General features: G+C 42.5%; 2 protein-coding genes across 19 annotated transcripts in view; one reads left to right on the top strand and one right to left on the bottom strand.

Annotated features, from left to right (window-relative positions):
• The window catches only part of MINDY4B (MINDY family member 4B), a 37,277-nt gene extending 23,905 nt beyond the window's left edge, over positions 1 to 13,372 (top strand). Inside the window, exons 11-12 of the mRNA XM_047875186.1 lie at positions 10,283 to 10,463; positions 13,230 to 13,372. Of these exons, the coding sequence (XP_047731142.1) occupies positions 10,283 to 10,463; positions 13,230 to 13,372 (324 nt within the window). The remainder of the gene's footprint in view (positions 1 to 10,282; positions 10,464 to 13,229) is intronic.
• The window catches only part of MED12L (mediator complex subunit 12L), a 699,797-nt gene that overhangs the window by 551,530 nt on the left and 128,967 nt on the right, over positions 1 to 19,300 (bottom strand). For 10 of the 18 annotated variants that reach the window (XR_007155629.1, XR_007155628.1, XM_047875181.1 and 7 more), the window contains exons 1-2: positions 7,006 to 7,181; positions 6,571 to 6,667 (exon numbers count right to left, since the gene is read on the bottom strand). The exons of 4 other annotated variants lie outside the window; for them this stretch is intronic. The gene's annotated coding sequence lies outside the window, so the exon portion shown is untranslated. Of the gene's footprint in view, positions 1 to 6,570; positions 6,668 to 7,005; positions 7,183 to 19,300 lie in introns of those variants that run through there. 4 more of the 18 variants (XM_047875180.1, XM_047875185.1, XM_047875183.1 and 1 more) reach the window with 2 other exon arrangements.

Genomic DNA, 19,300 nt, shown 5'->3' with positions numbered 1-19,300 from the left:
ACAAATCAAAGATGCTTCTGTGATATTTTCACAGAGATCTTCATCCTAAAACCCAGGGAAGGCGAGGCAGGTTCTGTGAAAAGCGACACTTCTCTGGAGTGGCTATGAAATTAGCTAGGATGTAATCCAATATGATGGTGAAAACGTCCCCAACCTCTCCCAATCACCAGCACCGAATGAGGGCCCTGCTGCTCAGTACCTTCCCGTCCTTCACTCTCCCAGTTGAGCTCAAAATCCCTTTCGTGTGCACAGGACTCCACGCTTTATAAGATCCTTTTATATCCAGAGCTTTGCTAGTCTTTCCCACTACTGTTGGTTCCAGCCACGATGCCTTATTCATGAAATCCATATGTCGTTACGCCTACAAAGTCATGAGTCTGATGTCATCAGAAAAGCAGAGTTTGACCACAGCAGAATTAAGTACATTTTGCATACAGGCGTGTTTAAAAGTTTGCTTATCATTCCTTGAGTTTGAAATCTAGGCCTATCATAGAAAAACGAGAAGTGACAGATAAGCTAAAAGTAAAAGAAATGAACCCAGTCCCATCACCCAGGGGTCAATCCTTCCAGAAATGCTCCCTTCTCTTTTTCTTTCTTATATAAATATGTTCTATTCTACTCTTCTGAAATCTGCTTTTCTCATTTAACACAAATATCTGTACATACAGCCAGTGAATGTATGTCCTTCATTATATTTAATGGATGCAAAGAGTTCCGCCGTATGAATGTGAAAGGCCGTACTTTGAATATACCCTGGACAGAGACGGGATTTGTTATTGTTACAAAATTCCTAATCACTTGGTCCCAGATAATCTAGAAAGTCCCCTTAGAATTTGATATGTATACTAAATAGGAAAACTAAGCCACAAATAAGGGACTTACAGATTTCGTTTTACATATTTTTCTTCTTTTTCAACCACGCATGGTCACTTGATGTCCGTGGTCGGGCACTTTGTACCCATCCTAGCCCGATAATATGCCAAGACTTAGTTTGGAGAAAAATGAAGGGGTACACGGAGGACAAGTTTCAAGGAATGGGGGCACAAACACCACAATAGTAATTTTACTGCTTTGTTTATTATTACAAAGCTTTTTTCTGCTATGTCACTATATTCTTATGATCAACTACAAGAGTTAAAACAGTGTTACTCACATTTCAGTCATTTGAGTAGGTAATTCACAGCTTTGTCATCTATCCACACTTGCTCCACACTCTATTACTTGATTAATATTTTTCTTTAAATCAACTCACTTTAAAATTTTAAATGTAACCTTTTCTGCAGCGGTAATACAAGCCACAGACTTGACGTATGATTTTGTTTCTAATACATTTTTTTTTAATTTTTTTTTTCAACATTTATTTATTTTTTTTGGGACAGAGAGAGACAGAGCATGAACGGGGGAGGGGCAGAGAGAGAGGGAGACACAGAATCGGAAACAGGCTCCAGGCTCTGAGCCATCAGCCCAGAGCCTGACGCGGGGCTCGAACTCACGGGCCGCGAGATCGTGACCTGGCTGAAGTCGGACGCTTAACCGACTGCGCCACCCAGGCCCCCCTCTAATACATATTTAAATAAATGTTTTAAAAATATTTTTAATGTTTATTTATTTTTGAGAGAGAGAGCGAGCGAGCATGAGGGGGGAGAGGCAGAGAGAGAGGAGGATAGAGGAGCCCAAGCAGGCTCTGTGCTGACAGCAGGGAGCTGATGCGGGGCTTGAACCCATGAACTGTGACATCATGACCTAAGCCAGTTGGACGCTTAACCGACTGAGCCACCCAGGCCCCTATATGTTTTGTTTTAACGCTCATCCCTGTGCCACTAACTTTCCTGCCACAGGCCACCAATTGGCAGTTTGCCACACTTTGCAAACCTAGCATAAGAGTGAAGGAGTTTCTGTAACATGTGGGAAACAGCTCTGACCAGAAACCCAGGAGACAGAGTTGGAGGCTTTGCCCCGCCATCACACGGGTGTCACTTGGACCAGTCACTTAACCCCTCTCTAAGCCTGTTTCCTTATCTTACAGTAGCGTCCCAACACCTGCTCTGCCACCACAGGACTGAGGTGAACAGCGAACAAAATCATGAATGCCAAAGCCTGTTGGAAAGGCAAAATGACCTATACACGTATAAATCTACAATAGGTGATAACAAATGACACTATAGTGTTTTCTTTGGCCACATTCACTCACCATCTCCTAACTGTGAAGCTCTGTGTCCAGATATGGTGATGAGTCCTACGTGAGCCAGTACCTGTATATACACTGATTACTTTGGGAAGGATATAGGCAATAAATGCTAGAGAACAGCGAGCTCAACACTGGTTGCACATTGAAATCACCTGGGGAGGTTGGGTTTTTTAACTGACTTCATTTTTTTGAGCAATTTTTTTTCTCAACAAAATTAAGCAGAAGGTACAGAAACTTCCCATATACTCCCTGCCCTCACACATGCATAGGCTTCCCCATTATCAACATCCCCCACCAGAATGGCATGCTTGTTACAACTGATGAGTCTACACGGACACATCATAATTATCCAAAGTCCATAGCTTATATTACGTTACAATACTGATGTTGTATAATATATGGATTAGGACAAACTTATAATGACATGTGTCCACCATTATAGCATGATACAGAGTAGTTTCATTGCCCTAAAAATCCTCTGTGCTCCAGCTAGTCATCCCTCCCTCCCCCAGCCCCTAACAGTAACTGATCTTTTTACTGTGTCTATAATTCTACCTTTTTTCCAGAATGTCATATGGTTGGAATCACACAGTATTTAGTCTTTTCAGATTGGCTTCTTTCACTTAATAATATATAAATTTGAGATTCTTCCATGTCTTTTCATAGGTCAATTGCTCATTTCTTTATGGTGCTGGATAGTATTCCACTGGAATATTATAAATAATATTTAATTGACTAAATAATATTCCATTGATGTGTCACAGTTTATTTATCCATTCACCTACAAAAGACATGTTGATTGCTTCCAAGTTTTGGCAATTATGGGGAAAGCTGCTATAAACATCCATGTGCAGGTTTTTATGTGGACTTAAGTTTTCAACATCTTTAGATAGATATTACGGAGCATAATTGCTGGATACATGATAAGAGTGTTTAGTTAGGGTAGCTCAGTCGGTTAAGCGTCCCAACTCTTGATTTTGGCTCAGGTCCCATGGTTCATGGGTTCGGGCCCCGTATCAAGCTCTGAGCTGACAGTGTGGAGCCTGCTTGGAATTCTCTTTCTCTCTCCCTCACTCTCTCTCTCTCTCTCTCTCTGCCCCTCCCCTGCTCACACTTGTGTGTGCATGCACACGCATGCTCTCTCTCTCAAAATAAACTTAAAAAACACAAACAGTGTTTAGCTTTTTTAAGAAACTGCCAAACTGTCTTCCAAAGCAACTAGGCATTCTCATGTTCCTGCTACCCCACATCCTCGCCAGCCTTTGGTGTTGTCAGTGTTCTGGATTTTGGCCATTCTCATGGGTGTGTAGTCGTATTTCTTTGCTGTTTTCATTTTCATTTCCCTGTCATGGCCATCTGTATATTTTGTTTGATGGAGTGTCTGTTAAACTCTTTGGCCCACTTGGAGAGCTTTTAAAACTACCAATGCCCAGGTCATCCCCAGAACAGTGTCAGCTTCCTGTGTATTGGAGCTGTGGAGACACACAGGGCCCCGCACTCAGAAGGCCTTGCCCTTGGTTTAATGCTTTGCTGTCACCACCCTAAAATTCTTAATGATTTTTTCAATAAGGGTCCCTGTGTTTCCATTTTGCACTGGGCCACAATTGCCTAGCCAGTCCTAGCCAATGACCTTGTTCTGTTTGGTCTAGAGAGCATCTGAGCTTTGGAATTTTTAAAGCCCACAAGTGATTCTGACGTGCAGCCGGGTTTAGAGGCCTCTGTTCTAGAGCAGGGCTGTGAAGCCTCAGCGTGGACATTTTAGACGGATCATTTCTTTGTGGTGGTGGCTGGCCTGTGCATTATGGGCCGTTTAGATGTGTCCCTGGCCTCTACCCACTAGATGCGAGTAGCTCTGCCCTTCAATGTGACAACCAAAAAGGCTCCAGACATTGCCCAATATTCTCTGGGGGAAAAATTGCCCTGGTTGAGCTGATATTTAAAGGAAGGGGGAAAAAAATAATCTCGTTAGACTTAACTGATTAAATCCACGTGTGTAGAATTGGAAAACTAGCTATTGCAACTAAAATTACAAGAAAGAGTCTTTTCTTTCAATCGGTATCAGAAAGGTTGACAGGTTTCGCCCTCTCTGCAAGGCTTTGGGGACAAGTCTCAGACCTCATCTTAAATTAAAATTAAATAGATGTTTGCTAAAGAGCTGCTCAGCTGCTCGGAGAAAAGGGACTATGTCAAAGAGCATGCCACAAAAAGACAGAGGGAGACCAAGAGAAAGAGAGTGTGTGCCTCAAAGGGTCAAGAATTTACAGAGATCCCGTGCTACCATTTGCTCTGGATCCTATTTCTCTCTATACAAGTCGGCTCAGCTGCTAAATCATGCTCTAAAGAAAATTACCTGCAGAGCCTAAAATATCCTCCAATAATAAAGTGGATGTTCTCAGGGACCTTAAAGTAAGTCAAAAGGCCAAGGCATAAGGTAAAAGAAAAAAAAAAAAAAAAAAAGGTTTTCCCACTGAGAAGAGGGCAAAATGTGCCAGACACGGGACCACCATCCAAATGCTTTGCTCACAAATCGGAAGTAGGACAAAGCATGGGAACTGCGCAGGTTAGCTTTAAAATCTACATAGAAATCAAATCTGCAATGCTTCCATCTTTTCGAAAAGTGACTCATGTGACTTTTCATCCTTCCTTCTTGGACTCAGTGTTCTCTCCCCGGGGAGACTCCTATGATCCTGCCCTCAGTGAAAATTGCCTGCAATTGTACCCTAATGGCTTGAAACCCTGAGGATGTTTATTATGTTGTCTCTGTCATGCACTTGGAAGTTTGGTTTCAGAACAGATGTATTAAAGAGCGAATCCTGGCTGGCGGTTAGTTTTCTTACTTGAACCACTGAGATATATGACTATGTTAGACGTATACACATATACATGTAAACTTTTTTTTTATCAGAAGGTGCCTGTTTTATTGTGTATATCAGCTCATTATTTGGAGATAAAAGCAATCCATAACTCGTCATATTATTAAAATAATTATATATACATACATATGTATATATATAATTCTACATATATTTTCACATCCCTGAAGATGGTAACTAAAGTATATATATGAAGCTCATTTACTCATTGGAATGCTAACAGCCTCTTGTATAGAGCACACACTATGTGCTAGGCTCTTTCTGAGCCACTGCAATGATGCCTTATTTCATTTAATCCTCACTCCTACTCAAAGGTGTAAGTGTTAGGTTTAGTCCAGTGTCTGTTGTTTGGCCATTCATTTTAAATACGAGAAAATCTGGGCTGAGAAAGGTGTGGGAACTTGCCCATGGCCACCCGCTAGGCATCAGAGCTGGTGTCCGCACTCTGCCCACTGTGCCATGCTGCCCGTCGTTATCTTTTCTCGTCTTCTGATAGAGTGATAACTACAAAGTGCCAGTTGTTAGAATTATATCCCATCCTAAGTGCTTTTATAATCTATCGTATCTATGTACTTACATATAGATGTAGACTTATTTGTATGACATCACCTGTAATATCTATTATAGGTACACAGATGTTAGACTCTAACATTTAGATGGTGGCAAAAGCACAGCTAGGGTTTAGAAGGCAGGACTCAACAAGCTAGAGCTTCTTACGTGGACTTCTGTGTTAAAGCACTTGCTTAGGTTGATCGTGGACTACCTGTACTTGGGGCACAGTCTGAAAAGTAGCTGCTCCCCTTCACCTGCCGGTTTGGCAGGCCAGGTCCGTCAAATGTGTGTCCGGAAGGACAAGCTTGGTGGGACTCAGAGTCGTGCTAACCAGAGGACCCACGTGACTGTGGTGCATCCAGAAGTCTAATAGTTCAGAGTCCTCTGCCCTAGAACTGAACAAAAGTCTGCTCAAGAAAGAACCAGATATGTGCTCGCTTCAGCAGCGCGTATACTAAAAAAAGAAAGAACTAGATGTGGTTCTAGAACAGTGCTCTCCGGCTCACTGGATTGAAGACCCCCACAGCCACTCGCCTTCCTTTCTTCTCTGAGTAGGGTAACCCCTCCACAGAGGATTCATGAATGTGCCCACTGGGTACATAAGCACTTTATGGGTATTTAGGGGCTCCTGCCTAGGCTGCGTGCTTCATATCAGCGGATTATATGTATCCACTGATAATAAAAATCCGTAAGAAAGGTTTCCGAGTTCAAAAGAAAACCAGCATGCCAACAGATTCTGCTGTCCTGGTGAAACCCATCCTGTAAATGCTGTGTCTGTCTTCCTAAAGTAAATCTCTCCTTACTCTGGGATAAAATTGCAGAGGCTGCAAAAACACATGTCTTTCAGTCCCAATGTCACAACCCAGTGGGTGAGATTTAAAAAAAAAAAAAAATGGAGTTCTCATTAGATGACACGGCAAGCCCCCCCCCAGAGCCCACCAGACTGACAGTTCTTACCGAACACAGCCAGCTACCTACAAGATGAGGCACTATTTCGAAGCCTCCCGTCACTTTTCTATTTGAAGGTACAGGTTGGAGTGTGAGGTTCCAATACCTAAGTGAGAACATAAAGCAGTTTGAGTCTAACACCATCTGGAAAGCCTTAGGAGGTTCGCATTATCTTCGCACCTGCCACGGAGAAGAAAAAACCAACTCTGATTTTTAGAAGGGACTGAAGCCATTTAGGTCTTGCTGGAATTACTCCCCTGGTAGCCGTGGCACAGGGTACCACCATCCCCGCCGTAGCCTCTGTCCTCTCGAAAAACCCTTTAAAGGGACCGGTAGGAAGAAATCCAACCACAGAAGTACCACGTGAAGCTCCACCCACCACGTGAAGCTCCACCCACGGCGCTCTATCGCTAAGGTGCTGACCCTGCGAACACCACGACCTACCTGCGCACTCGCTGAAGGAAGTTACATCAACTTTGTGTTCCAGGTGCAGAGACGAGAGCCAGACCACTCGTGCACACGAATCTCCACCAGGAATCAGGGCAGAAAGCACAAATTTCCAACACCTTCCTCCCGTTCCAATTACCAGACTGGACCCTTGGGACTCTCAATATCAAGCTCATTATGCAAAAGCACATTGTAAGCACCATTGTTCTAGAAGGCGTTAAAAAAAAAAAAAAAAGAATTACACGGACTCAATCCTTGCCCTGTAGTGTTTAGAATTTGTCCATCCCTCATCCTGTCCTTGTAATTTTACACTGGCTTAAATGATACATGTTAGGAAAGGCTTCATTGCTGGATGTAATGCTAAACCTCTTGGGCTTATTATACAATGAGTGAACTTAAGGAGAAAGGTATTTTATTTATAGCACTACTGTATCACAAGCTAATTTCCTTTTTACCATAGCAACATGAGGCAACATGCACAAATTCTGCATTTGGGGAATCTCACCAATAAAACATATTTAGAATGCTGCTTTTGGGGCTGGGGGTAGCTGATAAACTGTCTACCCAAAAGCAATACAAATTCTTAACTGAACGTTCCAGTCAAACACATAATGTGGTAAGCTAAGAAAAGAAGGGGATGGGGCATCTGGGTGGCTCAATGGGTTGAGCCTCTGACTTCGGCCCAGGTAATGATCTCACGGTGGTGGGTTCAAGCCTCGCGTGGGGCTCTGTGCTGAGAGCTCAGAGCCTGGAGCCTGCTTCGGATTCTGTGTCTCCCTCTCTCTCTCTCTTCCCCTCTTCAGCTCATGTTCTGTCTCTCTTTCTCTCAAAAATAAATAAACTTTAAAAAAAGAAAAGAAGGGGATATATACTTGGCTGGATTCAAACAGGAGGTGCTTGGCTTTGTTTTTGCAGGAATCGCTTTTTTTTTTTTAGTTTATTTATTCATTTTGAGAGGGGTGGCAGAGAGAGAGAGGGAGGGAGAGAATCCCAAGAAGGCTCTGCACTGTCAGCCCAGAGCCCAGTGCGGGGCTCAAACCCACAAACTGTGAGATCGTGACCTGAGCTGAGATCAAGAGTTGGACCCTTCTGACTGAACCACCTAACGTGCCCCTACAGAATTCACTTTAAACCAGGTGTGTTCTCAGCCGTAATCTTAAGGCTTGCCTCTTAGAGTTAATACTTACACTGCCTTGACAGTCGTGCATGACATTTTCCTTTTCACCGGCATCTCTCAAGGCAAGTAAGGAAGGCTCTGCTTGCTCAGTGTGGAGTCTCTGTACGGTTACTTTGGGAGCTGGAGACTGTTGTATTTATAACTACTTCATTTTCCTCCTCCTCTAATAAAATCTTGAGGAGGTGTGAGTTCAGAAAACTGTTGCATTGTTGCATAAAGTAACAATAGTGTGCTGTCAGCACATTGCTGAGTGTCACCTGAGTGCCAGTTGATTTTTGCCTACGTTACAAAAACTCCAATGTCATACATGTCTATATTCTATTGCCTCCACCTAGACACAATTTACAGGAACTTTCATTGGGGTAAGATCATCCAAAATACCATTCTTTTGACTTTCAAAATAAGTGACATTTTATTCCAAATAGCCCTCAATTTCCCAATTAGTTTATCCAAGTTTTCCAACCTTCATACTTCCATGTCCTGTAGATCATATTTTGATTCCATATAAACTGAGTACCTAAGGTACCATGGCAAAAAGGTCTAAGAAAGAAAGTGCTTATTTTATAACTAATGAATGGTTGCAATGTTATTTGCAACTTGTGGGTGGAATCTTGGAACGTAAACGCATTCGGCTGCTTCAAGGGCATATCCTCTGTGTTTTATTTCCAATGTAGCCAGTGGGCGACTTGCCCGTTAGATATGTGAGATGCTCATATTACACTCAGCCCAGAGGGGCTACTTCTAATGAGACCAGACAAGAAAATCCTGCACCTACAATGATCATGTCCAAATTGGGATGCTAGGCTTGCAACCCTTTTTTAAATTATTAACTAAAACTGAACTCTTGTCTTTCAAACACAGTAATATAATTTTTCTATGGTAGTTAAAAGTGAAAACCTTAAAGACAAAAGCATCTCTGATTCACCCACTCACCCACAACTGAAGAATTTAAACTAAAGCAAAACGAAGAGATTTGAATAGAACTATTGAGAAATCAAAATGTCAAGTTATTAGCCTTTAATACTTGGGTTTATGAAACGTGATAATTTTTCAAAGCTGGATTTTCCATAAAACAGAATCTGTTCCTGAACACACAGTACAACTCTAAGGACTGAGAAGAAAAGAAACAGAATCAGATCCTTCCATTATGGGAAGCCACACCAAGGCTGAAGGTCCATAGCTTTCCCTGGCATCACATGAAAATGATGGTTTTTTTCTGTGTAGCTCAGGCTTATTTCTCTAAGTAGAAAAAAAATAGTTTTTAACGTTAATGAATTTTAATGGAAATCTTTAAAAATATGTGCTTTCCTGCCTCTTTAAACAAACTGGCAGATACCATAAATAGAAATGCACTATAATATCACTCAGGGGCTATGCCTGTCAGAGTAGTACTTTTGTCCATCTAATTCACGAGTTGCTAAATTGACAGTTGCCTGGGAAAACTAGATAAACTAGTTAAAAGAGTAAATTTAATATTATTGTGACGCTAAACTAGTATATTCAGCTCTAAATATATCTTCACATTTGATCTCCATGTTACCATGTAGATATGTGTATATATGCACGAGTGTGTGTGTGTGTGTGTGTGTGTGTGTGTGTACTCCCTTCATTTCCCTGGAGCTATTTCCTATGTTCAAAATAGTCTATATTTTTGCATTCTAAATATTTTCTTTTTCCTATATTCTAAATGGTTTCCAAAAGTCTGACCACCTGCTGAATGAAATACTGTCCTATCTGGGGGATAGGAGTAAATACACCAGTCAATGACAAAGACAGATTGAAGTCCTCTTATTCCACCTGTACACTTATAAATTCAGTTTATTTATTCTCTACTTAACTTCAAAACCAAACTGAGGCGGTTCTATGTTCTCCATGAGGCCACCCAATAACAGCGTGACCACCCCACCACACCATTCATACAGGCAAATTCGTTCGTAAGGAAGCCTTCACTTCAAACCTTATTGCACGCAGAGTGCCCTGCACGGACCAGCTCAACAAGATGCCTCGGAGCCGTGTTTTGATCAGGATGATGCATCAGTATCTGCCGAGATGTGACTAAATCTCTGTCCTCATCTGCATTCCCCTCTTCCCTTCCAGGTGGGCAGCAGGCTGAAGACTCCCAAATTACCTATTTGGCTATGCAACATTAATGGAAATTCCAGTGTCCTTTTTAGCACAAACAGGCAGCTCTTATCAGACTGGAAAGTGGAGCGTCGCTTTGATCTGTACTTTTACGGAGGCCAGCCCCCACAGAAGAAGCCTGTGCAGCTTACAGTAGGTGAGCATTTCAGACTCCAAGTGCCGAGTGCTTTAATGCGCTCAAAAAGATGCAGCAGCCGGTGTTTCCCAGCTGTGCAGATATTCACACTGGCTTTGCAGGAAAAGGTTTAGGCTTGATTTCTGAAATGAAACCTATGCATGAGTCCCACAGTCCTAAACCCAAGCTTTGCAACCTGGGAATTCTGAAGCTGCTTTAAATAGGAGCAGGGGGGTTTACACACAGCACAGAGGAACAAATGAGTTTTAGGTAAGAGAAAAAACAAAAGGGGAAGAACCAAATTTCCAAAAGGCCCTCTCTAGGAACTTTTATCTGTGAGCATAAGGCATTTAATGCCTGAGGAAAGAAATGGAACACCAGAGGGATTGGGGCAGAAGGTGTGTTCCATTTGGTCGATTCTATCCTACAACTGATCGGATGATCATCCAGTGACAGAAGTAAGCAAACTGAGAGTGCATTTCTGTTGCGGTTAGTTCAGAAAGCATTTCTGAGGCTCTATTAAGTGCCAGGCAGTGTGGACAGACACTAGGAGAGCAACAGTCACTAAGGCGCAGTCCCGGCAAAACTCGAGGTTCCACGCCGAATGGAAGAAGCAGACAACCGCACAGGTTATTTCATTTCAATTACAACCATATTCTTTTAAACTCAAAAAGAGGGGGCGCCTGGGTGGCTCAGTTGGTTGAGCATCCGACTTCGGCTCAGGTCATGATCTCACGGTTCGTGAGTTTGAGCCCCGAGTTGGGCTCTGTGCTGACAGCTCAGAGCCTGGAGCCTGTTTCGGATTCTGTTTCTCTCTCTCTCTCTCTCTCTCTCTCTCTGCACCTCCCCCACTCGCACTCTTTCTCTCTCTCTCAAAAATAAGCATTAAAAAATTTTTTTAACTCCTAAGGAAAAAGACTAAACCTAAGATGTCTTTAAGCATTGGCCCTTTGGACAAGGGAATAAACATGATGAGACTTGGAGTCTGTACTGGGCACCTTGGTTTTACTGGTGGAGGCTTCCTGGTTTGATGTTGGACTCGGCATTTAGCATCCCAGATCTGGCGTTAAGCAACTTTTCAGTATAATGAAATCTGGAAAAGTATCTTAGTGACTGTTTTATCTGTGCAGCTCCTAATTCTTTAATTTTGAGAAATATATACTAGCCCACTTAATTTGGGGAGACAATGACAATTGAGGTGATCTCAGCTCAGGTCTTGATCTCAGGGACGTAAATTCAAGCCCCACATTGGGCTCCACACTGGTATGGAGCCTACTAAAAAAAAATTTATTAAAAAAATATATATGTTTATTTATTTTTGAGAGACAGAGAGAGGGGAGGGGCAGGCAGAGAGGGAGAGAGAGAATCCCAAGCAGGCTCCACACTGTTAGTGCAAAGCCTGACATGGACTTAAACTCATGAACCATGAGATCATGACCTGAGCCAAAATCAAGAGTCAGACGTTTAAATGACTGAGCCACCCAGGTACACCCCCGCAAAAAATATTTTTTTAAATATATATTTACATTTAAAAACATATTTTTAAATATACACATTTACATTCAAAAACATGTTTTTATTTATTTATTTTTTTTTTTAATTTTTTTTTTCAACGTTTATTTATTTTTGGGACAGAGAGAGACAGAGCATGAACGGGGGAGGGGCAGAGAGAGAGGGAGACACAGCATGGGAAACAGGCTCCAGGCTCTGAGCCATCAGCCCAGAGCCCGACGCGGGGCTCGAACTCACGGACCGCGAGATCGTGACCTGGCTGAAGTCAGACGCTTAACCGACTGCGCCACCCAGGCACCCCTAAAAACATTTTTAATATATATTTACATTTAAAAATATATATATTTAAAAATATGTACAGTAAAACCTTGGTTTGTGAGCATAATTCATTCTGGAAACATGCTTATAATCCAAAGCACTTGTATATTAAACAGAATTTCAGAAACCATTGGCTCAGTGGTGACCATATGACGTTTGCCATCACATACTACTCATCTTGCAAGACATCACTCATTTATCAAGTTAAAATTTATTAGAAATGTTTGCTCATCTTGTGCAACACAAGCAGAACAAGTTACTCCCAATCCAAGGTTTTGCTGTATATGTTTGGGTCTACTTTACTCTCTTCCTTGAGGAGAGCATCATGTTTGTATCAACTCACATGCATTGCAAGCATTCTCTTCTGGGCACTGTATTAGAAGCTTTACAGGTAATCCCATTATGTTCTCCCAAATGTCATATGAGGTAGATACTAGAATATCTATTTTCACATAGAAGAAACTGAGGTAGCCAAGAAATACTCAGTGAATAAATGAAGCTGAGAGATGTTAAGTACCTTCTCAAATGTCAAATACAACAAAGCTTGCCCTTGAGCCCAGTTCTTGACTACCCCACTGGACTACCTCACCCTTCACCCAAAAATGTAAATGTATTCTTACAAGCACTGGGAAGTGAGGAACTCTCCTCTTCCTGGTTTTCCGGACAACATGCTGTGATCTACACCTGGCCCTATGTGTCGCATCATGGTGCTGGAATGTACATTTCACGAGTTACCAATATTCATGTTCCAAAATACACAACCACCCATGTTACCACACATGTTTTGTATGGGGCATTTTTACTGACCATCTACTGGAATCCCCTGGGTTTAACCGGGTCTAGGAACACAGCTTGCTGAGCCCAACTCCTGTCCACCCATCCTGTTTCCCTTCCTTCCTGGCTTCCTCTGGAATGCTGTATAGAGGGCCTAAATGCTGGCTGTTGTTCCTCACCCAGATACTCACTCCCATCACTGGGAAAGAAACCAACCTGGAGATGGACATGTAGCAGGAAGACGGTTTTCTCCAGTGGAGATGCTAATCAGAACCAAGTGGAGAGAAGCCACCATCAACTGGCATGGAACCATTCCCTTTTTCTAAAAAGAAAGCCAGTATGCCCAATGATGTCTGAGGTGTCAGAACTGCTGTCATAAAAGCCTAATATGGGGGAAGACCGTTTCCCTTCTATGGTCCTCATTCATGGGAACCCCACTGAAAAACCCCATCAGCAACTTTTTCTCTCTTTTTTTCTTTTTTTGTGCCTCTGTTAAGCCCTCTGCAGTTGCTTTCAGCGCTATAGAACAACAAGATCTGCAAGGTGTCTTCTCTATACTTGCATAGATGGGCTCCTTCATTTTATTCAATAGAGCAAATGAAGTGTTTCTCCTCTATGTTATTTTCAAATTAGCCTTTTGTTGGTGCGATTCTCCCCGAGGATTATGGAAGCAGGCAGCTAGCTTTCATTTGGGGATGAAGTCATCAGTAATGCATCATCAGGTTTTTAGTTATGGCAAGAACTCAAGCCTTCTCAAAGACTTCCTGGTATGGAGAGCATTCCTTCCCAAGGTTACATTTCACATGCCCACATTAGCAAGTTCTGGTCATGAAAATAGTAAATGGGATTTTTGGGGCTTGAAGCAGGGACTATTCCTGGTAGTCTGGCAGCTATAACAGTTGACTTACGGGTTCAAGCAGTCAAGCCAAACACACAGAAGAAGGCATTATTTCTACCAGTGCTATGCTTCTTTTCTTTAAAAGCTAAACATAAATATATAGACAGACAAATAGATAAACTTAGAAAGAAGACTTATTCCTAGATAAAATGTAATTATATATAAAAATAGAATCTTTTCTTATGTCATTGTTAAAAGGGGAAAACAATCCTTTTTAGGATGTGATCTTTCCCTGTCCTGTTGAATGCCTGCACTTTTTCTGAAGAATTACACAGAGTAAGATACAACGTATTCTTTCTAAAGAAAAAAAAAAAATACATGGGAACCATCTAGACCTTTTTCCTACCCACCCCACTTGCCTGCCAACTCATAGACTTAGGGCTCTGTATTCACAAGCCAAAGGTTAGATTGCTAAGAACAACTTTTCTGCACCCATTGTCCAAATTAATTTGTGAAATGCACTTTCATTTGGCTCAAAGAATAATATTTTAACTCAAGGAGCATGAAGAAAATGAAACTTCAAGGTGAATAATAAATTATGTCAAAAGAGAAAGCCAATTTGGCTTGGATTGCTGATTACAGTATCTTTATTACATTGTTGTTTTCATGTGGGATTTTAAACACGCTGGGTGAATATGTGGATCCTATTAGACCTTTATTTTATCTTGTCTTAGTCTTAGCAATATTGCGCCTTTCCTTAGGTACAGGCCTGGGTTTCTTTTTGTTTGTTTTATGGATACTGAGTTATTTCTAACCAAATGTCCCTCTTAGAGTGGACTGCTAGAAAGCTTAGAGACAAATGAAACACAATAGCACGTGCCTCAGTGAGAAAGCTCCTAGCCACAAGTAAGAGATTTCACTAAAGGCGTCTCAGACAATAAGGAGATTCTTTTCTAACGGTCCAGCAAGGGATCCATGACTCTCTTAGGTCAATCATAATTCATCTTCTAGGACAGAGAACAGGACCCTTGTTACCACAACAGAGTCAGGGCTCTGTAGAAGGAAGAAGGGCAGGAGGATTGTTGTATAGACAACAGCAGCACTGCCTGGAAGTGTATCAGTCCTTACACAAGGCATTTTTTAATTGGCCTCATTTCTGAGTCTATTTTTGGTCCCTATCCTCTTTTGCCTTTGCATTTTTAATTTATTTATAAATTTGTGTTATTTTGCTGTATTTTATGTGTTATCATCTGTCTTAAATTATTCCTGGAACAAATCTATAAATAAGTAAAATAAGAGAGGAAAGATTAAGAACCTGTGTTTTGTATATAAAGGTATAAGAATTTTGATATGTAAAGGTATTAATCACTTTGCATGTCAATGTTGGAAAATGAGTTTTTATTTTGTCCTATAAACAGGGCACCCACTAATTTTTTTTTTTTAAGGTGGAGAAAATGTTATTTAGAAGTAGCTACAAATGTCCTGGGATAATCGGTTCACCTTTGAACTTTCTGTGTCTTGAGATAAATGACTTTAATTGTCCTGTCAGCTTCTTAGACATACAGGAAAAGGCTATTTGCTTGAAGACAGAGAGAATAATAGTTACCTAAACTAACTGTATCTATAGTGGAACCATGACCCTGAGAAGACGACAAATACTTTTTTTCCCCTCAATATTGTCTTGGCCTGGTATGTCCCTCAAAATTAGCGTTTGTTCTTAGAGAAGATGTATGTACGATTTTTTTCAAGCACATGTTCCCCAGTAGCACAGGACCAGGTGGGAAATGGCTGGAGGGCAGGCAGGCTGAGATTCCCTTCACTCACGCTGGCTGGGTTTGGCATTACGCTCGCCAGATGCAGCCTTCAGTCACACCCGGACCTGATTTTATTTACAAGTAAGTAACACAAACTACAGATATATACCGTTGACTGTTGTAATTGCCTTTTCAGGGCCTCAGAGACACAACCGTTTGTTCATTCATCCAGGGAACTTCATCTCCTATGTGCCAGGCACTCTGCTGGGTGCTAGAGAAATATGGTGGGCACGATCAGCCCTGGGCCCTCTTCTCTCATGGCGCTTAGGCTCTTCTGAGGAGATGGCATTAATCAGAACCCCCCTTTAATGAATGTCATCTTGAAAAGTGAGGTAACTGTTCAGTGGGAAGAGATTTCTGATGTGTAATATCTTAGAATAAAGAAGTTCCTGGAAGTTCAGGAAAAGGCTTCTCTGAGAATAGATGGTTAAGCTGAGGTAGGAAGCTAAGGAGAAATAACGAGGAGAGGTGTAGAGGGATGAGCAGGGGCAGATCCCTGTGGTGAAGGCACTTGAGGAACAGAGAAGCTAATGGGGCTGCGGTGTAGGGAGCAAGGTGTTGAGTGAGTGTGAAGAAGCTTGTGTGGGGGTGGGAAGGACCCACCACAGGGCATCGCAGACCATGAGGCAGGGGCAACCTTGGCAGGTTTTAAATGGCCTGGTAATATTTGCATTTTGAAAAAAATGCCACAGTGTGGAGAATGGGCTGGAGAGAGCCCGGAGTGGATGCAGAGACCAGTTAGGAAGCTATAGCTGTGGTATCAGCAAGAGATGACCAGGAAGAGCAGTGGCGATAAAAGTAGGCCAAAGAGGGGGCGCCTGGGTGGCTCAGTCAGTTAAGCGTCTGACTTCGGCTCAGGTCATGATCTCACGCTTTGTGAGTTCGAGCCCCGCGTTGGGCTCTGAGCCTGAAGCCTGCTTTGGATTCTCTGTCTCGCTCTCTCTCTGCCCCTCCCCTGCTCACACTCTGTCTCTCTCTGTCTCAAAAATAAATAAAACATTAAAAACAAAAAAAAATTTTTTTTAAAAAGTAGACCAAAGTGGGCCACTCAGGAGATAACTACCAGTAAAATGGACAAGAGATTAATTGTAAGGATAGGCAGAGGAGGGACAGGGAGGACTCAAGAATGGCTTCCAAGTTCCTGATTTGAAAACTGGTGGAGGACTGTGCCATCACGGAACAGGGAAACACTAAAAGAATGGCAGATTTGGAGACAAAGAAATCCCAAGTTCAGTCTTGGACGGAACATTCACCTGGAGAGGTAGGACAGTGGATTAGAAATAAGGACCTGGAGGGGCGCCTGGGTGGCGCAGTCGGTTAAGCGTCCGACTTCAGCCAGGTCACGATCTCGCGGTCCGTGAGTTCGAGCCCCGCGTCGGGCTCTGGGCTGATGGCTCAGAGCCTGGAGCCTGTTTCCGATTCTGTGTCTCCCTCTCTCTCTGCCCCTCCCCCATTCATGCTCTGTCTCTCTCTGTCCCAAAAATAAATAAACGTTGAAAAAAAAAATTTTTTTTTAAATAAAAAAAAAAAAAAGAAATAAGGACCTGGAACTTAGGAGCAGCAGCTTGGACAAGAGAAACACATCTGGGAGTCACTGATGGGAAGTAGCATGAGGGTTTGGAATAAACGTGCCTAAAGGAGAATATGAACCAAGAAGATGGCTGGGCCTGACACTGAGCAAATTCCAGGGTCAGTGGTCAAGTAAGGTAAGATGAGCCTAGGAAAGAGTCAGGGAAGGAGCAGATAAGGTAAAAGAGGCGGCCATCAGGTGATAACTAAATAAAAGGTATTTCAGTCAATGACTCTTGACGTTAAAGTCAAGCAGAGGGGATCACGTTTGAATAAATCCAGACAGTTAGTTTCCGGATAGCCAGTTTAACTTTAATTCTGTGGCGTGTACTTATATCCCATCTCCTTCCAAGAAGGACTTGGTGCGGCTGATAACTGGTAAGCCTCTCAGAACGTTGTGTCTTTTCTCGGCTACTGAACCCAATGAGAAAACTTCTCACTACTGTCCACAAGGTGGTGCTATAAGAGTGACTTTTTTCAATCTCATTATCGACTCTAATTATCAAGTAAATGTGGGCGATTCAGTCACACACCTAAAAACAGAGTAAATAATTATAAAATTGATATAAAAGGATATTTAATCTTTAACAGATACTTGGAACTGGTGTCTCTAAGCATGGTGGGTAGAAGTGCTCTAACCTAGGAGTCTTCTTCTCTCTTCCCCCTCTTTCCAAGAGGGGCAGCAAGAACTATAAATGCTAACTTCAGGGGCACCTGGGTAGCTCAGCTGGTTGAGCGTCCAACTCTTGATTTTGGCCCAGGTCATGATCTCATGGTTCTCATGATCTCATGGTTTGGGAGTTCGAGCCCTGCACGGCGCTCCATGCTGAGAATGTAGAGCCTGTTTGGGATTTTCTCTCTCCCCTCTCTCTGCCTGCCCACCCCCATTTGTGCTTTCTCTCTCTCAGAATAAATAAATGAACTTAAAAAAAGGAAATGTTAACTTCAAAATAGCTCCATCCGCACCACCCCCTTCCTCGTGCAGGCACCACTTGCTGTCCCCTGGACTAGTAAAATAGCCATCTGAGGGGTGCCTGGTTGGCTCAGTCGGTTAAGTGTGGGCCTCTTGATCTTGGTTCAGGTTGTGATCTGGCAGTTGTGGGACTGAGGCTCACATCTAGCTCTGCACCAAGCATGGAGCCTGCTTGGCATTCTCTCTCTCCCACTGCCCCTACCCTGCTCATTTGGGCTCTCTCTCTCTTTCAAAAATAAATAAAAATAAACATTAAAAAAAAAAAGCTATCCAAGCTCTCTCCTGTCCCCTTCTAGTCCTTTTTCTTTCTTTCTTTCTTTTTAAGTTTATTTATTAGAGAGTGAGTGAAAGAGAGAGAGAGTATGCACAGATGCGTGTGAGTAGGGGAGGGGCAGAGGGAGAGAGAGAATCCCATGCAGGCCCTGTGCTGTCAGTGCAGAGCCTGATGCAGGGCTCAGTTCCACAAACTGTGAAATCATGATCTGAGCCAAAATCAAGAATCAGAGGCTCAACCGACTGAGCCACCCAGGCTCCCCTAGTTCTTTTCCAACACAGCAATCAGTTTTCTTTTTTAAATTTGAATCTGATCATATTATAGTAATTCATATTATAGTCGTTTTTATGTACTTAGGACAAAATGCCAAAATCTTAACATGACCGACAAGGGCCTGTAGGATTTGGCTCCTGATTCATGTCATGCCACTCTCCTTCTCATCACCACACTCCACCCAAGCCTAACTCATCCCTACTTCAGGGGCTTTGCGTATACTGTTCCCGCTGCCCACAATGTTCTTCACTCTTGTTCTTCAGCTCTCTGCTGAAAACCACTTCTTTAGAGTTGGTTCGATGCCTTCCCCCTTCTAAGAGGTCTCCCTGGTCCATTTCTCTTAGCGCCTTGTTCTTCTTTATATCACTAGCCGTGATTTCCAATGATCTACTTATTTCAAAGCTTATGTGTTAAATGCCTAGCTACCCACTAGACCAGGGGATCTCAAAGCTTTTTGGCCTCAGCACCCTTCTATGCTTTTAGAATTTATCAGTGACCCCAAAGAGCTTTTGT

Source organism: Prionailurus viverrinus, chromosome C2, assembly GCF_022837055.1.
Source record: "Prionailurus viverrinus isolate Anna chromosome C2, UM_Priviv_1.0, whole genome shotgun sequence".
NCBI lineage: Eukaryota > Metazoa > Chordata > Mammalia > Carnivora > Felidae > Prionailurus > Prionailurus viverrinus.
Note: the sequence above shows the minus strand (reverse complement) of the source record. Positions and strands in the feature narration are given on the sequence as shown.